This window comes from Lonchura striata, chromosome 4 (assembly GCF_050655825.1).
Source record: "Lonchura striata isolate lonStrDom1 chromosome 4, ASM5065582v1, whole genome shotgun sequence".
In the NCBI taxonomy this organism is placed as follows: Eukaryota; Metazoa; Chordata; class Aves; order Passeriformes; family Estrildidae; genus Lonchura; species Lonchura striata.
Genome location: NC_140706.1, coordinates 29,471,147 through 29,495,448, shown reverse-complemented (window position 1 = coordinate 29,495,448; position 24,302 = coordinate 29,471,147). Strand labels below are relative to the sequence as shown.

At 38.7% G+C, this 24,302-nt stretch overlaps 1 protein-coding gene across 3 annotated transcripts; it reads left to right on the top strand.

The window, feature by feature from the left end:
• Positions 1-72: 72 nt before the first annotated feature.
• CNOT7 (CCR4-NOT transcription complex subunit 7) lies at positions 73-22,623 on the top strand. 3 transcript variants are annotated; one of them, XM_021535507.4, is made up of 7 exons: positions 73-170; positions 757-963; positions 1,197-1,390; positions 4,216-4,377; positions 10,046-10,190; positions 18,084-18,194; positions 20,920-22,623. In XM_021535507.4, exons 2-7 carry the CDS (start codon positions 847-849, stop codon positions 21,046-21,048), a joined length of 858 nt encoding a protein of 285 aa, XP_021391182.1. In that variant the 5' UTR covers positions 73-170; positions 757-846; the 3' UTR covers positions 21,049-22,623. The 3 variants fall into 3 exon arrangements, with proteins under 3 accessions (XP_021391182.1, XP_085434764.1, XP_085434763.1); XM_085578637.1 differs by lacking the exon at positions 73-170 and adding an exon at positions 284-581; XM_085578638.1 differs by lacking the exon at positions 18,084-18,194.
• The last annotated feature ends 1,679 nt before the right edge of the window (positions 22,624-24,302 follow it).

Sequence of the window (24,302 nt, the reverse complement as noted above, 5' to 3'; positions counted from 1 at the left end):
GCGGCGCGGCCGGCGATTGGCCAGAGGGGCGGGGGGAAAGGCCGCGGCGCGCGGCGATGATGTAATGGCTTTGTGCGCGCGGCGGCGGCGCGGGGCAGCAGCGCTTCCTGCGGCTGGCGGGGCCGCGCGGGGCCTGCCCGACCCGCCGCGGCCCGGCCGGAGCGCCAGCGGTGAGCGGGGCGGCGGCGCGGGCACCGCGCGGGCACCGGCACCCGGCCCTGCCGCACCCCCGGGCTCTGCGGCTCCTCCGGCCGCCCCCGGGGCCCTCACGCGCGCGGGAACCCGGCCGGCCGTGTGTCGGTTTCCGAGCGCCGCTCGCTGGTTTAGCGCGGCCCTTGGGAGCTGGAGGAGCCGCCCCCGCCTCGGGAGGCCGCCCGCGGTATCCCCGGGTTTGGCGTGATCCTCTTGCCGCTTCGCTCCCTGCTGCACGCAGCCCGGGGCTCCGCGGGAACGCGCCCTGCCGAGCCGGGGGCAGGAGCGCCGGGCACCCGGGTGCCCCCGGTAGCTGTGTCACCAGCGCGCCTTGCCGCCTTGTGCAGGAAACAGTCGCTAACGAAACTGCAGGGGCTTGGTTTCTGATGGTAATCTGAGCTCGCGTAGCCGAAGTTCTTGTGTTGGTGGCTATGTTGACCTGCTTTTGTGAATTCTACAAGGATAAAGCGTGGCTGTGGTCCTTAAGCTTTTTCTAAGTTTATTTTTCAGATAAACTAATAGTAAAAACTTAATCTTTCATGCTTTGCTTTCTTTCTTTCTTAGGCTAAAAAAATAAACAGTTGAAGTCTTCTTTATGAAACCAATCTTCGGTCAAGTGTAACTTTTGATGTATGGTCTCTAAAGGCCCCCACTATGCCAGCAGCTACCGTAGATCATAGCCAAAGAATCTGTGAAGTTTGGGCTTGTAACTTGGATGAAGAGATGAAGAAAATTCGTCAAGTTATACGGAAGTATAACTATGTAGCTATGGTAAGTGGGTGCTTGATGTCTGTCTAGCAAATTACTGCAAAAATCTTGACTTCAGCTGAGGTCAGTAAACTTCGCTCATCCTTTTATATTGAAACCATAAGGAAGTCTTAATGTTGCATTAATGCTGTATGAACATCTGGATCTTTTATCTTTTTGGAAAATAATTTTACACACAGTGCTCTTCAGCTTTGATATGGTTGTCCTGTGTTCAGGTTTTGATTCTGCTCTTGCAGGACACAGAATTTCCAGGAGTAGTTGCAAGACCTATCGGAGAATTCAGAAGCAACGCAGACTATCAGTACCAACTTTTACGCTGCAATGTTGACTTGCTGAAAATAATTCAACTAGGACTGACGTTTATGAATGAGCAAGGAGAATACCCGCCAGGAACTTCAACTTGGCAATTTAATTTTAAATTTAACTTAACGTAAGTATTCAGTTCCTGTGCTGCTAAATGTATGTTTCTGCTTTACTGAAAATGTGTAAGTGCTGTAGCAACTTCGTTGTCCATCTGATTGAAATAGTGGAATAGTGTAAATAATTCATGTAAGGAAAACTTGTCAGCCAGACATGGTGTCTTCCCTCATTTCTGTGCAGTCTGTCTTACTGTTGATAATTTGGTCAAAAATGCTAAGCAGTTTAAAAAAAAATTATGGAAGGCATTTTATAATTGGTGCAAGAGTTAGCTCTGTGTTTTTATGTTTAGCATTTTAGAGTGCTTCTGTCTTAACTTCGTTTAACTCATACTGGTTGTTATAGAAATCACATATTGTTTCTTTACATACTTTAAATGGAAAATACCAACACTTGAAGGAAAAAAAAGTGAAATTACTGAAGTGACTAAAAGAGTATGTCAAATGTTATAATTGTTCTGAATTATTTTGTCTATAAAGTCTTGGTTAAAAAGCAAGCTGACTTTTACTGTATTGGAATAGTACAATGGACTATTTCAAAATGTGATTTTTATCATTGATAAAACTTTCTAAGCATTACCCTCACTTTTACAGGGGGATCAAAAGCTTATCTGGTGCTCCAGTTATATCTTTAGCTGGTGTCAACCAAGTTACTAGTATCTTGATTTTGTTTTTTCTGGTGTAAACATAATTGGTCTGATAGATTTTGATGTGTTGATTATCTACTGAATTGAATACCAGTACAAGCACTTCTCACACATTTAAGCCTTGGGGTTTTTGGCAGTTGTGTTACAAGTTGAGAACTGGACAACTTTATATACAGGAGTTAAGTTCATAGCCTACAAAGGAGGTTTAGAGAACAGACCTTTATTTTTTTCTGCAGATGAAAAGATTTGTTTTCAAAGTAGTTGGGGTTCTTAAGAGGAAAACTGCTGCTGCCTCTCTTGATCTCTGTGCTCTTTTAAGCAAGCAGTGGTGTGGATTGTCACATATCAGTTTGATCTGAGCAATCTATTTAGTCTTGTGTGAATTGTCTCCTGAAGGAAAAGTTACTGCAGATTTAATGTTTTGGTATCTCTGAACTTACCTGGCCGTGTGAATGCTGGATGAAAGTTACCCATTTTCTTAAGTAGAAGAATATACTAATCCCACTAATTGTGGGAAAAAAATAAATTAATAGCTTCCAAACTGCGATCTGTGAAGAAGGGCCTGTGCTACACTTTATTCAGTTTCTGAGCTTCAAAGGTCTACTTAATATCAAACAACTGAAACCAAAAGTACCTTTCCATCTCTTTGTGTCAGATGCTGCAGAGATAAGACAGCTTAGTAAGGCAAGATTACCTTGTTACTAGTTGATGGTGGGGCTTATAGAAAAGTATAAACTTGATAAATACTGCATGAGAATTTTTTTTTTTTATGTGGATGGACAACTTACTTATTTTTGTCTGTTTCTAAACATCCTTTTGGGAAGTGGCACTGTGACAAGTGTTCTTCTCCTAAAGCAAAACAGCTGTTTGTTGTTCCTAGAAGGTAATTTTGTGTGTGTGGTTCCAGCCAGGTCTGGTTTTAGTGTGCTTTTAAAGAGCATAAATATTTCTCTAATCATACTATGCACACTATTAGTACAGAGCAGCACCTAGAATGAAACCTCCTTTTTGTTAAATGGTGAGTTTGTTTTGGATAGGTTCTTTAATGTACTATGGAGATAAACAGGTGTTGAGAAGCTGATGTCTCAAAGCTGGGGAACTAAAGAGCAGCTGTGCGGGAGTGAGGAAAAAAGATGTAACACATCTTGAGGATGTATGTGTATGTTTTAAAAAATGATTACTTGCTAATAGGAATAAGAAATACAGGTCTCTGAATCTAATGGTTAAGTTTGATATATTGGTTGTCTTGTCTAGCTTTCTTTTGTTTTTTATTAAAATTTAAAACTCTACATTGAAGAGACTTGAAGTAGTATGTTGTGGACAGTAAAATGAATTTTATTTTCTAAGTAGATTCATATTTACTTTTTTTTTTTTTCTTAATTTAACCATTCCATGTTTTTGCAATGATGATACAGATAACACTTAGGGGAGAAAATAAGCTCCAAAACATGAATTTTAGCATGAAATTCTTAAGACATTGCCAAAAAAAGAAGTTAGTGTTAAAGGGAATAAACACAGAGGTAGGAGGGGGTCAAGAAAAGGTAGAAGTATTTTTATTTCATCCTCCTAAATTTTGGGTCTAAAATAGGCTTTTAAAGTTGAAGCAGATCGTTTAGAAAGAAAAAGTTAGGATTCCTGAATTCTAAGGTTTGGCTAGATTAATAAGTACTCAATTTCCAATTCTACTGCAAAAAAATGTTTTTATGAACACATTTCTAAACATTTACATAAGCTTAAACCACAAAAAACTTCTGAGAAATATTACCTACAGAACTAATCAAGTACTGGGATCTGGATTGTATTTCTCATATTTCTGCAATGTAATGTGTTAGTGCATCAACTATTAATTTAATTTGTCACAATTTAAGCAATTTATACAGATATTTTACCAAATAAGTTCTATAGATGCATTTTCATCTATAGGCTTGCAAAAGGGTGGTTACAGGTAACTGAAAGAGGAGGCGGAACTAATTTTTTAATGAAGATGGTAAGAATGGAGGTGCTGGGAGTGGTGAAATGATAATGAGGGTTAAAAAAAATACTCTGAAAAATGGTTGGTTTTGTAATTTACCTGGAACAAAGTCAGATTATTCCTGCTCTGTGCTAAGTCTGTGGAATTAATAGCAAAAAAGAATTGTTGACTCATTGAGACTTGTAGATTATGGAAATTTGCTTTTCCTCTCTGTTTTTAGAGAAGATATGTATGCTCAGGACTCTATTGAACTCTTGACGACATCTGGTATCCAGTTTAAAAAGCATGAAGAAGAAGGAATTGAGACACAGTACTTTGCAGAACTGCTCATGACATCAGGAGTTGTATTGTGTGAAGGAGTCAAGTGGCTTTCCTTTCATAGGTAAATTTTGCATGTGAAGTATTTGAGGTTTCAACATCTGGTGGGTGTTTGAATTCTAGAATTTATATTGCACATCTGCTGAGTTTAAATGCTGTGTATGTAGCCCATATCTTGGTTGGTAAGACTGAGGAAATATTTCTGCTTTAATACCTCTAACACCACTTTGTATTGGAAGAATAGAGGGCACAGGGGTTTTACTGGTGTTCTTAGCTTTAGTGTGTATGCAGTAACCAGAAAAGTGTGAAGCTGAAAAACCACAAAACTGCTAAACCAGCAGGTGGTGCTGTACATGTGCAGGTAATAACAGAAAGATTACTAAAAGCAAACTATTCCTACGCAATCCTTGAGGAAATATTGTCTGTTTCATAGGAGAGAATTATCAGTGAAGAGGTCTGTAAAACACTGTTAAATTTGTTGTAAATCTTCTGCTAATCTGGGCGCATGAAATTACTCATCTTGGAAGGAGTTCCTTCATAAGCCTTGTGCATATATTTTACTCTTTATTCCATCAAAGGGGTCAATCTCTCAAGTAGAAATAGAAATGTGACTGATAAATCTCTATGAGTCTGTCATGATACGAAAGATTTTTGAGTGAGTAAATTTAACACTTTAAAAACATACACAGGAGTTGTTTAACTAACTACATGTCAGAGTTTTTCCAAGCAACAGTGTCTTTAAAGGCTTATGCTATGTAATGCCCTTGAGTTGGTGTCTTTAAGTGCTGGCTTCTAAGGAAGTCAGCAAGATAAAGCGAATGAACGAGACTATAAGCAAACTAGTCTCAGCTAAAACATCTGTATCTCTTAGGTTGTATTGGTGGGTGGTATGTAAATGATGGAATTAGAATAAAAAATGATTCGTCCATAAGTATTAATACTTGGAAAATAAAAAGTCGTATAGAATTAGACAAGTATTTATGCAATAAACAAACGCAAAAATAAGAATTGTTTTAGCAAGGAATGTGTAACAGTAGTAGAAGGATGCGTGTAACATATTTGCAGAAGTCATGATTTTGATGTGTTTTGTACAAAGAAGTGCTAGGCTGAGTTTCCAAAGCAGAAAGGTTTAAAAGACAAGACAGTTAAACAAAGAAGGATCCTCTGAGCACAGCTGTCACTTCCATCTTCCATTTAACAGCTGTTTCAACTCACAATAAGACTCTAAAATAATCTTACTCCTGCTATCTTACTTCTAGAATTGCATCTTGAGGAAGAATACTGTAACAAGAATGCTTTAAATTGTGTCAAAATAACTACAAAAGCCAAATTAAAATGAAATATTTTTCAGCTTCCTAAGCACAGTATTATGGGCTCTAATGTGTATGTTTGTGATTTACCCTTGACTACAGTAATATGGCTTGGATAGTTCAAGAGAAGGGAAGGCAGGTTATTCATGTAACTGGTGCCTCAGGAGAGGAATGTAATGTAGAAACAGTTTCAGCCTCAAACTGGTGTTTTTGCAATATTGCATGGTGACTAGGACCCAGTATATACCTGAGCAATTTCTACTCTAAGGATTCTTTCTGGAGCATAATTATATTTAGTGTATGTAAATGTATATTTAGTGTATGTATGTAATAATAATGTAATTTAGTATATGTAATTTAGTGTATGTAAAAAAACTAATGGGCTGGTCAAAGTGTAGTGCAAGCCATGTGCAATAATGCCATTTTTTACTGGTGCAGCTTATGAAGGGTTTTTGAAATTGCTTTATTAATAGAAGTCCAGTTTCATCTGTGCTGAAATGAGTTTCTGTTGTGGATTTCACTGAAAGTGTCTTTAGAAATTCTCTTAAGACAATTATTCAGCAAATGTTTGTCAGACACTAATTAGTGTTTAAAGTTTTTGTGCTTTTTCAGACCTTGCTGATAGTATCTTGAGCACAAAACCTTGGAGTAAGTGGATTAAGTTCTGAGGAAACCAAAATTATACAAAGCTATAAATGAGCATGGGTCATATAAAATGTGCCACAAAGAATAGTGAACAGCTGTTTCTGAATACATCTTTGATTTTGTTTATGTTCTGTCAGTGGAAACTTACGCAGTGGGACGGTCAGTTGAAAATCTGTTCCATTAGACTCTCCATGCAGTAGTTCTTTGACAGCTGATAAAGCTGTGCTTGGTAGTTGCTGACTCTGCTATTGCTTCCGTTTCCTTAAAATGCCTGTAGTACTATTAACTCTTAAAATTTGAGTCCCCATAGTAGCTGGGAGAAGGGAATTACTCCTTTCTCAGTGTTTGAAGATATGGTTTGGTTTTAATTTACTAGTCTTTGATTTCCTTGAACTTCTATGCAGTTCATTTATGTGCTTTTTATCTCCACATTTGATGTAGCTGCCTTGGTATCCTGACATGTTGGCAAATCTCTGGGTATGCAGTTCTGTCAGATATGAGTGAAGAAATATTTGCACTGTGTATTGCAACTTCATAGACAACTTCCTTCAAATCTTGTGTATGTGCATGTTAAAATGTATTTGAGTTAATGAGAGAGAAGGGTGAAGCCCTGAATTTGTGATTTTTTTTTTTTTTATCACAGTCAAAAGAGCTATGAGTGCTTGACAGTCTAGCCAGTTAGGAAGGAACAGCTCAAATGCTGATTTTGTCCATGTTCAACTGTCTGCTCTGCTGAAGCTTTCAGTGTCCACTTGTGTGCAGCTCCCTTTGTCTGCCTTTGGAGGGTCTGTGAAAACATGCTTTTTGGAAAACAAAAAACAGATGCTCTTGGGATACTGCAAGTTCCAAGCTAATGTGTTTCAATAATCATTTATGTCTAACTCATTTTAGTAAAATTTAATCCGTTGGCTCATTTCTGTTAGGGTTATAAAATGAACTAAAGCTTTCTCAGCTCTTGCATGTTTTATTTCAGAGGATTGGTGCTTGAGTAGAATTTTGTTGATTGGCTACCTGAATTCTATCTCAAAAGTAAGAGAGAGAAATAGGGTCATGTTTGATCTCTACTCTTGTCTTTTTGCCTAGAGCTGTCCATGTTCAGTGAAAAAACAAAACAAATATCTGTGAATGCTTGTGTGTATAGCTCCACAGATTGTGGCTTGCTTTGCTAAGCGATTTCAGGTGATTATATTAGAAATGGTGCAAGGTTTTTAAGGCAAGGAAGTCTGTGTGCTTCAAGGTGTAAACCAACCACTAATCACTGTTAGAGGATTAGAAAAAAACTTCTGTAATGAGCAGGTAATTACATAATTGCTCACAGTGGAGTTTCATAGCCTTCTCTTAGCATTATTCAGCAGTGGCCACTCTAGATTTGTTTTAGTGGATCTAGCTTAGTCTTGAGTTGGAGTGACAGTTTTTATGTCTCTAAGCTTGGATCTGCTACAATCCCCAAGTGAAAAAATGTGTAATTGTCAATCAAAATTGCTATTTTTAATAGTCTGCTCCCTCTCAATATGAATAGTAAAAGAATGTTGACTTTTCTTTAAGTATTTCCTTCTTTAAAGAAATTAGAAGTGTTTGAGGGCATGTGTTTCCTATTATTTTTATTAATGCACTTCTTTTAAGACAAGTCAAACATTTTTTGAAGAGGAGTAGCACAAATATGGTTTTTTTCACTTTAATATGACTGTTACATTTGAGCCGTGAGGATGATCAATGTCAGGAATTCACTGAGTTAATAAACTGTAGGCTCTGAAGTAGTAAGTTTCCATAATCTTGAACAGTGTTTTTTGCATCTTTTTGAACAGCCTTTTTTGTTGATGTGGCTTTTTCTTTTCTTCTTCTACAGAGGGCTTTATGCTGATATGGGCTTTCCCACCACTTCCCTCCCCCTTCAAATGATCTAATAAAATTAGACTTCCAAGTTACTGTTTTGCCAAGTTTACTACAGTTTTTACTTTGTAAGAGTCAACTGAAATCCTTCTTTATCTTTGGCTCCTTTGCTCCCTGGCCAGTGGCTGTTGCTATGGAGATTGGAAGGTGGCCAGCACAGCTTCAAAGTACCAGATGCAGCGCAGGATTTGTTCAACATAAAATTAATGCTTAGAGCACTGGAAACTCCCATAGGAGATCTGCAATAGTCTATAGGTATTGTATATCTTGTATTAATGGACTTGTAGCAAACAATCAATTTATCCCCAGTATGTTGAAGGTTTTTCTACTCTGTCTTGAAACTCATAGTATAAAGATGACAGAGATAATCTTATTGTATACAAAAGGTTCAAAAAGTAAACTTACTTACATTGAGTGTGCAAGCTGAAGTTTTGAGCCTACATCAGAAGTCACCACTTTTTGTGGATCCTAAACATCTGCAAGATCAGTGGTGTAGTGCTTATAACTGATTTGTCTTTTCTATTGCTGATCTCAAAGTTAAAGATCCTGGCCAGTATTTACCAAATTGAAAAATTCTTGGTTTTGTGTATGACCCTTGTGTAATCAAGAATGAACAAAAGTCTTGGAAATTTGGAGTCTGTGGGGGCCACCTGCTCACTTGAATCATCCCTCAGCTCCATGCTAAGGTGCTTTAAATAGTAAAACTGAAAAATACTTCAGTAGAGGCAGCCCTGATGTGTGTTTTCATCTTCTTTGTTAGTACAGGCATATTTTAAACTGTATGTCAGTAAAATCTAGGAACTGATCTGGTTCAATGGAAGCTTAACATGGAAGAGCAAGTATCACTCCTTCATTTAGTTTTGTGCATTAGCAGTTCTGCAAGTACAAGGGATCAGAACAGCTGAGTTTCATGGTCAGATCATGAATAATCTGGTTTGTAATCGCTGCCCTCCTAGGAAAAAGCATAACTTGTCATCCCTGCTTTTTGTTGTGGTGTTTAGTCCTGCTTTATTACCTGATATGTGTCTTTCCTGTACTTAACCCTCTTGTTTCTTCTCATAACTATTTGTAAAATTATGTGGTTTCCCCATTAGTGCCACACCTCATTCCTATGTCCTCTTTTAATCAATCAAGCTATGGAGGAGGAAGCCTTCCCCAGCTCTTTTCTCTACCATGTGCACACTATAATACCCCCATTTCTTCTAACAAATAAGCACTGCTCAGTTACTTTGCTGCCTCCTGCAGACTCTACATGTACACACAAAAATGTTTCCATCTTACTCCATCATTGCCTTCAGAAAGAGTAATAGTCTACAAGCTATTAAACTTTGTAGTTGTTCGTGTGCTGATTTAATTGGAAAAGTTGAAAGACAATTCCTCTTCTTTGTTGCTGGGGGTTAGACTTGCCTCCAGGCATAAACATGCATTGGCTCTAGAAACTCATTAATCTTTTGGATTTGAAGAACTGTAGAAGTTTCTGTCTCAATTTGTAGTGAGAGACTCCAGTGTATGTGAAAGAAACCAGCTTAGGAGGCTTTCTGGTGGAAATTCTTGTTATCAGATGAAGACCCAGCAGCTCTACCTTATTTTGGGAATTAGACAAACTCCTGTAGGCAGATCTTGCATCTTCACTTGGCCTCATTCAGACTAAATGAAAATGTTTTCTCTGGAATCTGCAATAGGGCCATTTATATTGAAGTTCAGGTTTTTTCATAGAAGTTGGTCTTAATTGCATTGAATTTAAGCAGAATATCAGCAGAATATCCTATCAGTGTGCAGTGAAGTCTTGAAGATTGTTGTTTTTCCTGTCAATGTGCAGTGAAATCTTGAAGTGAGAAGGATGCTTCTAAGTCACTTACTTATATTGTTTTTGTTACTAATTTTCAGTGGATATGATTTTGGCTATCTAATCAAGATCCTGACCAATTCCAATTTACCTGAGGAAGAGCTGGACTTCTTTGAGATACTGCGATTGTTTTTTCCTGTCATCTATGATGTAAAATATCTCATGAAGAGTTGCAAAAATCTGAAGGTAAGTAATCTCTTTTAATGATTTGGAACAAATTTTGCATTTGGAGACAGAGTATGTCATGCTTAAAAATATTTTCTCTATTTTTATTGTCTACTTTTGCACTTACTATGCATATTAAGCATTGCTGTCTCAAACTTTACATATTTAATATTAAAGACATTGCTAGAAGCCAGCAAGAGCACAAATCAATTTTTATAACTGCTTACCAGTTAAAAATATCATGGTGAAACTGTATTTACAGTACTTGGTTGATAGATGATAAACTCATGTTTGGAATTAATACTTCATTTCCTTAGGGATAAGAATTGATGGGTCTCATATACTCTTATTTCCTCATTGTGCACTCCACTAAGGAACTGCAGTCATCTAGGCAGAGGTAATTTCAAGAAGATGATGTGGAAGTGTCTTGGGAAGAGAAATGAACAGTTTCAGATGGCCCCATAAGCAAAGATAAACAACAACATATGTTCGGGGACAACATGACTTCTAGGAAAAAAAATTAACTAGAAACTAATCTCTCATGTCAGGCCAGCAGGGCTAATAGGCTTACTCTATTAGGCATGAAATTTGGATACCTTATTGGACTGGAGAATGAGTGGGAACTGGAGCTAAGCGTGTGAAAGGGAATATAGCAAGTGAAAGAAAGATACTAAAGGCACTGTTAACAGCTTTACTTGCCAAAGAGCTGTTAAGAGTCTGGACTACTGCTGGAGTGGGTTGCATCACTCTTCTGAGGCAATTGATGATTTGTTGCTTTTATGGAAAGTAATTTAATTCTCTAGGATTTCTTAATGAAAACCTGCAGGAAGAAGAGACTACATCAAATCCTAACTAAGGAATGGCTTGCCAGTTCATTGTGCTGAACTACTGATCTGTGTGCTGTTTATAGTCATCTGTTTCTTTCTAAGATGAGCTAGCAGAGTATGTCACTGAGTAGTAGTGCAGTTTTGTGGAAAGTAAATTGTGTGAATCTTTTGTTAATCAAATTAATGTTGAAAATTTAGATCACCCTTCCAGTTAGTAAGAAAAATATATTTACCTGTGTTCATATATAATTATTACTGGTATAATCATCTGGGCAAATGGCTGTGTATTAGGGAACATCTTAGAAACACTTCTTCTCCAAAGAGACCAGGAGTAAAAAATTTAAATGCTTCTAAATTTCAAGAGTCTTAAGTTAGGGGTGAGGGGAACCCGCCCTAAAAAGTCCTCACTTTTGCACTCCCAGTGAAGCAAAGTAGAGCATCTGGTGCCTATCTGGTAACACACTTTGCAAGAACAGAATGTATATTCCAAATTTAGTGACATAGAAAAGGTGACAAATTGATGTTCCATGTCACTATTCAGAGATGACATTCCCAGTGGGCTTGGGAAAGAGGATATTGTAGTTTCTGGCATTATTAAGGCATAGTTGTATGTAACCTGCATTGTTTAGAGACACTAAGATGTTTTTGGAAGACAGGAAAAACTTTCACAGGTCTTATTTTGTCAAACCATAAGAACAAGGGTAATTTTTTTTTTTTCCAGAGCTGAATATGTAGGTCAGCTTTCCTGCAGTAAATTTTGATCCACTCACCTAATCTGCAGACTGATAGTGACAGCAGGGGAAGGGAAATGGACTATCTTATCCCTCCAAATTTGCCAGTGATGAAATGATGGTGGACTTGAACTGTACTGAGAGAAGCTGCCTGAAACAAATTACTAAGCATTTAGTGTTGTACCTCTAAAAATGCATGTGCTATCTCCTAATGTGTGTCACCTTTGATCTTCATTAAATTGCAGTGAATTGAACAGCTGTGCAGTTGTCTTTTATCGACTTGTCTAAGTTATTTTTTTATATGATAGTCACTGATCTGCTGTAGGTCCCCCACTCTCTGCCCCCACACACTCAAAAAAGATTTTTGGCATTGGAAAGAGAAATAGGCTTCAGAACTGGAAATCTGTTTGATGCTTTTTTTTTTTGTGGAATTAAGTACTCTGAATGTACAGTCTGTTATTATGACTCTACTGGCATGCAGATTGGGAGTTGACTTGAGATATTAATGTATTATAGGTTAAACTCTTGCTTACAGTCTTGATAATAGGGGCAATCCTAAGTAATTTAGATTGGTAGACCTTGTTGGAAACTTGCTTTTATTTCAGGGTTTTATACAGAGCAATAAGCTCTGTGACTGTGTCGTGAAATGCGAGTTTGAAGTAGATTTGCTGTTGACCATGGTGGTGTGATTGTGTAAATTATTCTGTGGCCTTTTTCTTGGAAGGTTGATACTCTGAAAATTTGGGAAGAATTTGTCCTTCTCCAAGAGTGAAGCATACCTATCTGGAGTGCAAAATTTTTACCTGAAAGAGAATATCATTAGTCTAATAATTTTCTGTTCTGGTTCCATCCAGGACAGGGTGAATTTTTTGCCCCCAGGATGGGGCATGGAGGTTATTCTGTGACACCTTACATCATTTTCTGGGCATGAGGGAAGGGCTTGCTTCCAGGTCACAGTAGTGTGGTGGAGGGAGCAGTCAGGTGTTTCTGTTGGTGAGCAATAATGTTTCTCTTGTGTACTCTATCATTAGTATTGTTGCTATTTTTGTTTGATTTCTTATCTCACTTCTGTTTTCCAGTAAATAGCTCCTATCTCAACCAGTGTTCTTCACTTTTTGTGCCTCCAGTTCTCCTCTCCAGTCTGCCACAGGAGAGGGCAGGGAGAGGGGTGAGTGAGTGAGTGTAGTTTGGAGTGTTTTTAGTGGAAGCAGTAGCTTGGAGAATACCATTCCTAAACCGTGACAGCCTTACTTGGCACCCAGTGTGGGGCATGAACAATTGAGATCTGATCAGAGTGGGTTGGGAACAAATTTCATCTAAGCATTTGTCCTATTAGATTATTAGATCATTAGATTCAGAGCCAATGGTCACAATGTTGCTTGGTCTATTTGTGTGAGTGTGGTACCTCAGCCTGTATATGTTTCTATAGATGTACTATGTGCCCATGAGGGTGCTATTTTTCAGATTAGGAATGCTTTGTTGATGTATGTTGATTGTATGAACTGGAGTCATGTTTATGACATGATAACATGAAGGGCAGTGAGGATCATTTGAGATATTGAGTGTATTCAGTGCTACTCTCCTACCTTTACCTTGGGTACTACCTCTGGGAGTCCATTGCTAATCATACCTAGTCTGTGGGGAGAACAGGGGAGGATAGATTTCCCCAGTTTTTCACTACCTTTTTCTCCTTCAGGCCTGTTAGAATAGCTTTTGAGAATTTTTAGTTTCCTTTTGATGTTAAGGGAAACATGTTCTTGCTGCTGTCGGCTTTGCCTCAGTGTGGTCTACACCATGTTTCGAGTCAGTACAGTCAACACTGTCTAGAATCAGGACAGAGGTTTCTGGGAAGGTTAATCAGAGATCTGTCTGAGGGATGATAATCATGAATAGCATGGAATGTGGGATAAAACGGGCCATTTTTTGAGAAAAATGTCTCCTCCAATGTTTTGCTAGTATAACTATGGGACCTCGATAAAGTGACAGAATATTTGCAAGAAGAATGCTGTGGCAACTTATAAAGAATCAACTTACTGAAGTGTGCTGGGCCCTGGCTACTCTTTATTGGACACAGTCCAGTGCTAGACAGAACCCTTAGGGGAAGAGGAAGAAAACAGATCAACAGGTGCTGTGACCACTCAAATTACAGCCAAACTGGAAGACTAACTCATGCCAGTAACAGTCACACCTACACAGAAGAAGAAATCCAGGACCAAATCAGTTTACACAGTGAGGGATAAAGAGGAAGTAGAGCTCTCACAAAAGGAGGAGGAGGCAGGACCAGAGATAATCACTCAGTTCCTATCCCTGGGTGAGCTAAGTGGAAGGATTTCAGCCACCAGTCATGAAAGCCCTGGATGAGCTGGCTGCTCTGATGCTGGAATATCATGGCCCACAATATGAAACTAGATGGTAGTGAAACCAAGCAACTGGTATCCCTGTCCTGGTGGGGATTTGGGAAGAGGACAGAAACTCTTAGCCTCTGGAGGTGATTCTTCCTGTCAAGGTGAGAGAAAGGTATTCTCTCATGGGTGATCTAGTGGTGTGCCCAAGCAGATGCAAGGCCTTAGAGAAAGATGTCCAGTGCCTGAGAGAATTAGTTGTGCTGGAGGTGATCTGTAAGGATTCAAATAACAAGAAGTCCCCTGTAGATCCACATAAGGTCCATTGTACACAATCCATATGGCAGAAGTTTTTATGGAGTACACCATTTCATTCACCAACTCCTTGGTGTTGATGTCAGTGAAAGAATGAGAGAAAAAACAGTCCTTCAAGGTGACAGATTCCAGTAATAGATCTCTCTTTTCCTCCTTACCAACCTGCTCCTTGGCTGTGGAAAGACAGTCCAAGACTCCAGACAGATTTAAAAGACTCAAGAAAACTGGAGAGATGTCCCATGCCCTACCAGTATGGACCAGCGTTTTTGCTATTGAGATATACGGCGGCTCTGTGTATCCTTGGCATAGATTACTGCAGAACACAAAAGAACATTGTTGGGCTTTTGGGATAGCTACTGTGGAGACAGAGGAAATTAGACAGCTGAATATAACTTGCCTTGTTTTTCAGAGGACCCTTCTGCTTTGGGACTGCTGAGGGTCAAAGAACAACCAATCTCTCCTACAGCAGTGCACTGTCGACAAAACTGCACTGAACGGGTACTCCACGACCTCCATCTGTGAGATGATTCGTGAACTAGAGAGCCAGGGAGTGGTCAGCAAGACCTGCTCACCCTTTAATAATCCTATATGGCCTATTGACAGTGGATTTTCATGGCCTGAATGAAGTCACACCACCACTATGTGTCACTATGCAGATATGCTAGAACTGGCATAGTGAAAGGCATAGTCAAAGGCAGCAAAGTGGTACCACCACTGATACTGTTAATACATTTTTTTTCCCATTTCTCTGGCAGCAGAGTGCAGGCCACAGTTTGCCTTCACCTGGAGGGAGCACCCAGTACACCTGGGACCGACTGCCTCAGGAGAGGAAACAAAGCCCCATCATTTGCCATGGACCAATGCAGACTGCAGTGGAAAAGGGCGAGGCTCCAGAAGACTTGCAGCACATAGATGATGTTGTATGAGGGAACATGGCAGAGGAAGTTTTTGAGAAAGGGGAGAAAATAATCCAGATCATCTTGAAGGCTGGTTTTGCCATAAAGTAAAAGTCACGTCAAGGGAACTGCCCAGGATATTCAGCTTTCAGGAGGAACATGGCAAGATGGATGTTGTTAGATTCCAGTTGATATGGTCAACGGCATAGCATCTAGATCCCCACCAACCAGTAAGAAAGGAACACAGGCTTTCCTAGGTGCTGTGGAGTTTTGGAGGATGTATATCTCAGATTACAATGAAATTATAAGTCATCAATATCAAGTGGCCCAGGAGAAGAATGATTTGCAGGGGGGTCCTGAACAAAAGCAAGCTTTTGAACAAATCAAATGGGAGATAGTTCATCCAGTAGCACTTGGGCCAGTCTGGTGGCAAGATGTGAAGTATGTGCTCTACATGGCTGCTGGGGAGAATGGCCTTCTTGGAGTCTCTGTCAGAGGGTACCTGGAGATACTTGAGGCTGACCTCTGGGTTCTGGAGTTGAGGGTACAAAGGATCTGAAGCCTACTATGCCCCAGTTGCAGCAGAGATCCTGGTATTTATGGAGAGGGTTTGAGATCCCTCAGAAGAGACTGGCACCCAAGCATAGCTCCTTTTTGCACCCCAGCTACCAGTGCTGGTCTGGGTGCTTGAAGGGAAAGCATGGTGGAAACACACATGCCAGTGATGTCATGTGGAGTAAGTGGACTGTGCTGATTTCAAAAATAGCCTCATAGACACCTGGGCCAAAGAGCACAGTACACAGTATGAAGTGGGTTTATCATATTCCCTATTGTGCACCAGCCTCTGGGAAAATTAGACAGTACAATTGACTGTTAAAAACATTGAAAGGAATTGGTGGTGGAACTTTCTAACAGTGGGTTCCACATTAAGCAGAAGCCATCTGCTTAGTTAACACCTGAGCTGGTCTTGTCCAATAAAAACCTCCACATAGCATAGAAGGGGATAAATCCCATTGTGCATATGAGCAACATGTTAGGGAGGACAGTTTGGATTAGTCCTGCCTCAAACAAAGGCAAACCCATCTGAGATTGTTTTTACGAAAGGACCTGGATACCTGGAATGTACCCAGGGTACATTTCCCACAGAGAGATGGGGAAATATGATGACGTGTACTTCAAGGGGATTTGATGTTTGGGTAAGAACAGTTTGTAATGTTGAATTGTATAATACTGGTTGCTGGATGCCATAACTGCTGTGGCCAGTGAGTATGGAGTGGTCCACATATACCACTCATGATCTCCTAATGGAGCTTGCAACGAGCTGACAGCACACCAGCCCTCCTGCCCTGGAAGACATCTAGGATAAATAAAACTCACAGAAATGAACAAAATTAACAGACATCTCAGAGGGAAGGCCATTGACTGTTGAAATTATACCTGTACTTGTGTGTGTGACTATATGTATATATAGTTGGATGTTACAAGATTTGGACATGATGTAGATAGTATAGAATAAGAAATGGATAGTGTCCTGGTTCTAGCCAGGAGATGGTGAATTTTTTCATTAGCCAGGATGAGTTATGGAGGTTATTAACATGGAGGTTATTCTGTGACACCTCACATCATTTTCTGGGCATGGGGGAAGAGCTCACTTCTGCATCAGGGTAGTGTGATGGAGGCAGTGATCAGGTATTAGGTGTTTTTCTGCTGCTCAAGACAGACTGAAACTAGCAATAGCAGTACTAGGTTTTATTGTTAGTTTGTGGGTAATGTTATTATTGAAGCTTTCATCTTTTTAAACAAAAACCGGGACCCAAACATGTTGCTGTAAGATTCACAGGAATTTTCATAATGTTTGATCTGATTTTCAGTTTGGACTCCTTTGTAGCTCCATGAGTTTTAATTTTGACTGTTATGTTTTTGCCTCTTATTGCTTTAGTTCCTGTATGTGAAAGAGGTTAAGGTTGCATGGGAAGGCGAACTCTAGGCATTCTTTATTTAGAAGCATTGCCTCTGTGCAACATTTTTTACCTTTCCATGCCTATTGCAGCACTAAAGGTTCTGTCTTTTTTTTTCTTTTTAATCTCTCTACATCTTTAAGAATATGCATGTGCCTTAGTCTTGCCAGAGCTTTATAGCTTACTAAATTAATAAAAGTCTTTGTACAATCATGTGCTCACAGCATTAAAAGATTCCAGTTACAGTAGTATATGTCTGTCCTTCAGCTGATCAGTGTTATCTATGTAAAACCAAACCAAATTTTGGCAACTTTGCTCTCACACGTAGAAGCTATTACTGTTTTGGACAGGACACTAAAATGATGTTTATTTAGTCACTTTGCAGTTAAGGAGATAATTTTTCACATAAGCTTATTAAGAAGAAAATTTCATTCAAAGCTGGAGAAGTTTTACCTTTTAGAGAAGATAGATTTGCAGCTTTGGTGTGTTCTCTACAGCCTTGTAGTCTGCCCTTTTAAAGCACTGTATCAATAGTCATCTTGAAGGAATTGTGAAGTAATGACATCTGGTTACTGAAGAAGCTGGAACATAAGGTGTATTAGTCTTGTTGGTTGCAGTACTACTTTATTTAGTCAGTACTGACAGAGAATATTAATCCTGTTTGATACAGAAAGTTTGATTCTCCTGGTATCCATTTATCTAGTATAATGATTGTTTCAGCTAATGTGCAGTTATTAAAATACGCCTGAGGTTGTATGGCCTGTGTAACAGATTTTCCCAAATATACCTACTCCATGTTCTAATTTAACTTCTCAGCATTTAACAAAAATGTTTTGTTTTTTCAGGGTGGGTTACAAGAAGTGGCTGAGCAGTTAGAGCTGGAAAGGATAGGTCCACAGCATCAGGCAGGGTCCGATTCTCTACTCACAGGAATGGCCTTTTTCAAAATGAGAGAAGTAAGTGGACATACTGTTTGATTTCTGTGATAATAATGTGCTGTGATAGTCACAGGGAATTGCTGATTCTGATAAGTCTGTGGTATTTTAATGAGGAGGGCTTCAGGGGTCAATCCTTTCTTGACAAAAATGAGACCACCTGTATTTTTCCCCGAGTAAGTGTGAACCAGCCTTACTGACTCCTTGCTTTGCTGCTGAGTGAATATTTCTTCCCAATTCCAGCCTAGGCCTACTTTTGGATTTTTTTGTGAAGTTTTGTTTTGGGGTGTTTTTTCTTCACCTTTGTTGCAGGGTGCCTTTTTTTAGGTGACTGCAGTGATTTATGAACTGCTGAAGGCAGACTCCTTTCTGGGTGACTGTACTCAAGTAAAATTTTTTTTTTAGAACTTTTGCTCAGTGTAATATCCAGCTGGTGTGTACTGCTGCTTGTGGCAGGCTGAGAGGTGGGGAAGGAGTGTTGCTGAACCACTTCTAGCTAAACTTTCAGGCTAGAGGTATGTTAAATAATGCCTTCCAGGCTGCTTTGGAGAATTTCCATGCATTTCTTTTTCCTTGCCGTTAAGCAAAGCACAGTCTAACTAAGGTTCTGAAGGTCAGTTAATTCAAGGTTTACAGCAAGGGCAGTCAGGTCATACAGGCTTCACATTTCTTTGCTACTTGTCTGCATATAACAGGAAAATACTAGGATATTTCGTATTAGCAGAACAATCAAATGTTGAACAGGCTCCTTCTGGAAAGAAGTTGCACTGAACAAATGCCAGTGCATCAGAATATGGCATCCTTCCAGCAATTCAATGTAATTTACCATGTCAAAACAGATGGCAATATCAAACCTCATCATTTAATCTTGTTAAGTACTATATGCTGAAGTCTACCTTCTGGAATCCAGCCTTCTTGAATGAAGGAGAAAATGACCACGAGATTGTGACAAGTATTAGTGACACAAACGCTGAAAGAGTGATGGCTTAAGCTGGTTTGCTCATCCTAGCACTCTGTTCTGCTTCTGCTGGAACTGTTGCAGTTGTCAAGAGGGTCATGGGCTAGAGATGCAATAAAAAGAATTTTGTTTCTGGTATGATCCAAGGCCAGTGCAGCTACCTGCTGTCTGCCTGGTATTGTGGAACTTCCATTCTTGAATTTGAAAATCCAAGGCAAATGAAGGGAAGCATATGATAATCACACTTAAGATACAGCCTTTAAAGTGAGTTTTCTAGAGTAAAGTTCCCAAACCCATGATAGTTTCTTTAATGAGATGCAGTTTGTGTTAGATGGCAAACTAGCTGGTTGAATTTATTTACCAGAAGCTTTTACCAGAAGTAGAAATCTCTAAGGGTTTTTTAGTGCAACACACTTGCTTAAGCCAATAGACATGGACTGATAATGAATTTTTTTCCCCAGTACTTAAATACTCTTTGCAAATACAGCATTTCTGAATAAGAACATAGTATTAAACAGAGAAAAATGCATTTAATGTAGATTTTTAAAGCTTTTCAGCAGAGTTCAGTGTTTAAAAATGTATTTCTGAGTAAAAATACTTCACTTCATAGTGCTTTTTAAGACGCAGAATTTTGTTACTAATTGCTGTGAAAGAGATGCAGCTTGCTTGCTGGGTCTTGGAGTGTCAGCCAAAAAAGTTACTGATCCTTTTCTTTCCATCAGGAATACTTACATAATGATACTATAAGAGTAGAGTTGTTATTTTGGGCTTTTCCTACCTGTTTTATTTCATTAAGAACTGCTGGGGGCTGCAAAACATATAGTTAAAGTCTCTGATTCCTGCAGTAGAGAATTTTCCATCCTGACAGTGCTGCTAAAAGCAAAGCTTGAAGGGGGAATTTTGACCTGTGTGATATATACAGGTCTCCATGTTTAGATTGTGTATTGCATCTATTCTGTTCCTGCATATTTCTGCCTATTTTAGATTTCTCATATTGATGATGACTCAGAATGTGAACCACTGGGGTGTCCAGGATTGCTGTGAAGGTTTTAGGGTGAAAAGTGTTAATGTATGTGTGTCTTCTTATTTTTGCAAGATAATTTGTGATTTTGTGTTTGAAAACCCATCTGAAAGGCAGAGTATTAGAATATCATGGGCTATATTTTCTCTTCCACTAAAAGGTTCCACTTGCAATTTAGACTTGTAGTATGTAAATGCAATCTTGGTACAAAATTTTCCTGTTCCTCATTAAATGAAGTCCTTCTCTGTGAGGAGCTGAAAATGCATCTTCCTGCATTTCTCTAAACTCTGGTTTTGTGCTCATACTCCCCACCCCAAACCTATATAATATAAATCAGGACATCTCTATTCCAAGATAGAGTATGGTGAAAACTCCACACTGAGGAGAGGTAAGGGAACAGGCACTGATGATGGATGCTAAACATATTCCTGTTGTAAGAAGCACCACAGAAATCAGATGGAGAAATCTCTTTGTTGTTCTTGCAGATATGTGAGTGATGACTAATAATACAAAATTATTAAAACATTGCATTTGGCCATTTAATTGGGAGAGGTGCACAGGAAGACTGATTGTATGTCTTGACAGATTTAAATAATTACGTCATATAGCACATTGTGATAATGTCTTGAGATTAAAAGTCTTATTACACTTTTGCACCTTGGGATTTGATATCTTATTTAAAAAGGAAGTAATTTTAAAGCCTATTTACAGTTCTATTGAAACGGAACCTTTTCTTTTGCAGTAATTCATGTCTCTTCACTTTTTAGATGTTCTTTGAAGATCACATTGACGATGCCAAATATTGTGGCCATTTATATGGTCTTGGTTCGGGGTCATCTTATGTACAGAATGGCACAGGAAATGCTTATGAAGAAGAAGCCAACAAACAGTCATGACATGAAATGAAAGGCCATCTTTTTGACCTCCACATGCTTGTATATAGGTTTTATCTCTGGTTGAACCCCTTGGACAATTAAGGCTTTTTCCCCCCTTTCTCGGCACACTATCTTTTCTGCCTTTCTATGTACTAAACTTGACTATTCGTATCACAGATTTTGATCTTAATATTGATATGTAAAATTTTCTGGGTTACATTTTGGCCTCTTAACAAGCCCATTTGTAAGGAAGCATGTATAGGATCAGTGTGGCAGAGAGAAGGGGAAAGTTGAATCATAATGAATATTCTGGTAAACTTGCCTACATCGTTCTTCCAGTTTTTTGTCTTTCCCCTCCCTTCTCTAAATTAATTGGCTCTGATTATAACTAACTTCCCCCTTCACATCTATTCTTTCCAGTAAGTATGCAGGTGTTTTAGCTATTCAAGATTGTGGACCATCAGATTTGCACTTTAGAGAGTGACTCTGACTCAGATCCTCTGTTTTATTTGAAGTTTGTTTTGGTTTTTTCTTTTGCCCTCAGCTAGAAAACAATCATCTGCCAAGTTTAGCAGCTTCAAGCTGTATTTTCTTGGTATCTCAACCCACACAATGGGACTTATTTGCTGCATAATCTGTGTTTGTTCAAGCAAAACAAACTACTGAAATCATAGTAATTGCTCTTACTTTACTAGTGTTTGGTCATCTTCCAACACATCCTGCACATGTCAACTACTTGTTGGCCTGCTGCTTTAAAACTGCTCTGTGATGGGGGAAAGAGGCTTGAAAAAACAGCTTTACACCCTTCAGGAGAAGAACAGCTATGACTTTAACCTTTTTGCCATTAAGCTGAGAATTGAAGGATAATGGAAAAGTAAGAGTCTTGTAATGGCACATTTCCCGTGATTAACCTCGTGGCTTTTATCCTAGTAATGTACACCTCAGATATTTTTTATGAAGTCATATTTATTATGTACTTGATTTCATGAATTTTGTAAGTCAGTTTAGTTGAAGATGAACCCCAAAGATCTGAAAAATACTATTTAATTGAATTATTGAATTAGAAGGACAATTAAATCATGCCTTTTTGTAGTTGTTACAGATGTTACAGATATTTGTTGTAAGACAACAAAATATAATTAACTTCCAGCTAATAAAGTTACCTGAGGAGTGTAATGCTAGTTTATTTTTGAGTATATCTTACAATATATTTTAGATATATTGTTTTCAAGGACCCTAAGGTATGTTCTTAACTCTGCATAGCATGTATACAGAGCAGTTGTGCAGGAAGGATTTTTGGTATTGAATAGCTAAATACTAGCCTGGAATGATGGAATGTGTGACATTGTGTGTCTGTGCGTGTGTGCACATAACGTGTGTTTGACACAGAAATCAATGGCAGAAAAATCTCCAGATGTTCACCAATTACCTGTTTTATCTTGTACTTAAAAGCAAAAAATCAAACACCTTTTTCTCATTTAATTATGATGATGTAACTGGGCGGTCCTTTTTAAACAAGTAATTTGCATAACAGAGGGTATTTGTTTTTAAAGCTTTTGTAAATAAAGGCCTAAGAAATGTTTTCTTACATAACAACAGACTGGTGGTTTTGTTGCAAAATTTTTCCTGGAATGCGATTATTTAGTCAGTTCAGCTCTGTTTTGTTAGGCATGATAGTTCTTTTCTACGTACTGATATAGAGTGACCTAAGTTGCTACTCACTGACTGATTTTACATTCAGAGCAGAATTGTGTTCATGGGTTTCCAGTCATTTAATTCCTACTGTCCTGAGTTGGAAGAGGGATGATTGCAATTTACTTCTGAGGCATCCTAATCCCATTAGTACTTTCATACCATTATGTATTAGACGATGGTGACTTGTTTTAATTGCCTTTGGCTTTAAGATCGTGATAGTGAAAGCAGGATGAATTTTTACTGTGGCCTCCAGGGTTTGCATAGACATGGAATGAAGAACCCCTGAAGTTTGATGCATTTGCTTTAAGGTAGTAGCTTTGCCTAAAGCATACAGATACAACTATCTGGTTAACTTGAGCAGAATGACTCTTCGAAGGACTTTAATGGGTTTTTGTTTTGAAGTAGGTTTTTAATCGACGATCAAAGGAAGTTTTTAGAGTCTTCTGAACGTGTGCCTATAGTAAAAGTTCTAGTGCCGATGGGGATTTGTTTTTGAAGTGACTGCTGAGCATCCCACATGCTGTGCTGTGCTTTTCTTTGCTTCCTGTCATAGAATCATGGAATGGTTTGGTTGAAAGGAACCTTAAAGATAATCTAGTTCCAACCCTCCTGCCATGGAGAGGGACACCTTCTGCTAGACCAGTATTTGACTTCAAAGAATTCTACTCTTCAGTTTTCTTCCAGTTACAAAAGCATTTCTCAAAAGTCACTGGCCAGCATGAAAAGAGATTATGCTTTAGTCTGTGAGAGAATACTTAGTTGAGAGTTGATTGCAGCTGGGGAGACATCTGTGCATCATCCATTTCCTTGGCAAAATTAGATTTAGTTTCCATTAAGGAGTAATTTAACTTGTGAATTGTAGAGATTATGAAAAAAGCAATTTCTTACATGTAGGACCATTATGTGTAAACTTCAGAGCCTGAAATCTGTCTCCAAAGTGGCCAGCTTTAATTGCTTTTGCTAAAATTAATGTGATGTGCAGGCATAGTTCCAGCTGTCTAGACATGCACCTTTTTGTTCAGAGACAAAAATCCTCTTTCTAGGCCTCTGCTTTTCCCAATCAATTTAAAATACACTGTTGTTGAGTAGGTTTGTCAGGAGAAATGCAGTATCACAACCTGTTATATTTGATCTTTCTATTTTTAATCCTCTTTTATTTTTGGCTTCTGGAGTCAGATGAGTGTTCCAGGAACCTTATGTTCTCTGTCACTATTTTTTTTTTAATATATATATATATAAAATTTATTTTTAACATTTAGTTCCTTTGCTCATTAAAACTAGGCGAGAAGCATCATTGAAGTAGAGGAATAGAGATCTGGAACACATTCAGAGTATTTAAGGCTTTTTCCCACATGAATTTGCTGATGACCTATAAACTCTGACATCCAAGAAATTTCTGTTACCTTATCTGACTGGTTACTCCATACTCTGAAAATACTGGAAAAATAGCAGGAAGCCTGCATTCATGAGCAAGGTGCTTCTGATTCAACTCAAAAACATGCAAAGGTGGAAGCAGAATATTGTTGTCTGGAATAAGGAAGATTTATCCTTGGTGGAGGAATATCAGATTAGGAATGTAA